The 1950-nt window shown below is 34.6% G+C and overlaps 1 protein-coding gene across 1 annotated transcript; it reads left to right on the top strand.

The window, feature by feature from the left end:
• The first annotated feature begins 682 nt into the window (after window positions 1-682).
• LOC117942118 (olfactory receptor 52E4-like) lies at window positions 683-1648 on the top strand. The gene has a single exon (XM_034867445.1). It carries the CDS (start codon window positions 683-685, stop codon window positions 1646-1648), a length of 966 nt encoding a protein of 321 aa, XP_034723336.1.
• Window positions 1649-1950: the final 302 nt, after the last annotated feature.

Raw genomic sequence — 1950 nt, 5'->3', positions numbered from 1 at the left:
TGGTTTGATTTGCATTGAGAGATGATCTTATGGAAGATGTAAAGAACATTTATTTATTTACCATACATTATTCCTTTACAAAGAAAATTGGTGTCCTTAAAAGGTTGGATTTTCCTAAATATTTTGAATTAGGCGGTAACATCAATTTCCAAAAGTTTTTTTTATTGCTCATTTTAATCAACTTTAGCCTGGGTGTGTAAACTTTCTTAAGCCACTGTATATTGCAGCTGCATAATGTTGAATGGCTGAAAGCCACTGACTTGAACCTGAATAATATTTACACTACTCTTTGTGTCATGTTAACACAGATGGGTGGAACTTGTTAGAGAACATGATCATTTGGGACCTAATTGTTTATGAAAGTAAACATTGATATTAGTTTCAAACAAGATGCTAAACACATATAAGGTATCACTACAGTGTCATGTGGCAGTACTTCCATGGAGGCAGATCTAGTGTAACTTTTACAAGGTAAGATTTACACTTTGGATCCTCCACAGAAAACATGAAATTACACCGTAGTGACTAACACTTTTGTTTGCATAATTGTTAGATTTAAAGAAGTTAGGTCTACTGTTAATTCTCCAATGTTAGTTCATATTTTTGTCAACTTGTCACATCTAATACAACATTTCGATGTTTGTTTTCTTTTGATAGGTTGTTACTGTTCATTCAAGTGATTATGTTCTACACTAATGTAACAACGATTAAACAGTTTTTCATCCTGGGATTTCCTGGACTTTCACAGGAGTATTATGGACCTGTGTCAGCCCTGCTTTTTGTTCTCTTCTTGGCTATAGCTGTAGGAAATATTTTTATTTTAGTGTTTGTTAAATGTGAGAGGTCTCTTCACAAACCCACATATCTGATATTTTGCCACTTGGCACTAACTGATTTATTGTTTGGGACTGTAACTCTGCCAAAGATTATATCAAAATATTGGTTTAATGACAGCATTATTTCATTTTATGGATGCTTTGTGCAAATGTTCTTTGTTCATTTTTTAGGGTCGTCTCATTCTTTCATCCTGATGGTGATGGCCCTTGATCGCTTTATTGCAATTTGTGCTCCACTGCGTTATACAGCTCTTTTCACAAACAACACTGTTTCTGTGCTTTGTGGAATATCATGGATTGTGCCAATGTCATGGATGGTGGGTATAGTTTTAGATGCTCTGAGATTGCCTTACTGTAATTTAAACATTATTACACAGTGCTATTGTGACCATCAGTCAATAACAGGTCTTGGATGTGAGGCTGTGCGAGAAGTTCAGGAAGTGGCATTTGGTGTGGCCATGTTAAGTTTGCTGTTGCCTCTGGGTTTTATCATTGTCTCTTATTTTGTCATCATTGTTGCAGTTATGAGAATGACTAGTTCTAATAGAAGCCGCATGATAGCTCTGTCTACCTGCTTGCCACAGATTATCATCACATTACTCTTTTACATGCCAAGATGCTTTGTATACATGGCAAACATTGTGGGTTTTACATTCAGTGTCCCAGTTCGCATAGTTATTGTAATGCTGTACAGTATTTTACCTGCTGCTATTAACCCATTAATATACTGTTTCAAAACCAAGGATATCAAAGAACACTTGAAAAAGAAATTAGTTACTCTGAAAATTAATAACAGCACAACAACTGGGTAAAATACAATACATCAATCAAGTGATAAGTTACTTTTGCTGTTTTAAATATGTCACTTCTCTGTGAGCTTTAGAAACAATTTGGATACTTTGCTTTTCACTATTAGTAGTCCATATTACTAGTACTGCATCCTCCTAAAGATCCTCAAGCAGGGGTCTCCTGAACAAAAATGTCAGCTTCATGTCTGCTAGCTCACACTTTGTTTGCATATTTGTGTTCTTTAATTCTAAGGCACTCATAAATAAAATGTATTGCAATTTTTCAAAACATAAAATAAACACATTTTCTATTAGCATCAAAATAG

The sequence above is a fragment of the Etheostoma cragini genome, chromosome 3, assembly GCF_013103735.1.
Source record: "Etheostoma cragini isolate CJK2018 chromosome 3, CSU_Ecrag_1.0, whole genome shotgun sequence".
In the NCBI taxonomy this organism is placed as follows: domain Eukaryota; kingdom Metazoa; phylum Chordata; class Actinopteri; order Perciformes; family Percidae; genus Etheostoma; species Etheostoma cragini.
The sequence above is the reverse complement of the archived record's forward strand: the minus strand, read 5'-3'. Positions and strand labels throughout refer to the sequence as shown.

Bases quoted from the DNA above. Each gene is read 5' to 3' on its own strand.
- LOC117942118 (XM_034867445.1), top strand. From the start codon at position 683: ATGTTCTACACTAATGTAACAACGATTAAACAGTTTTTCATCCTGGGA.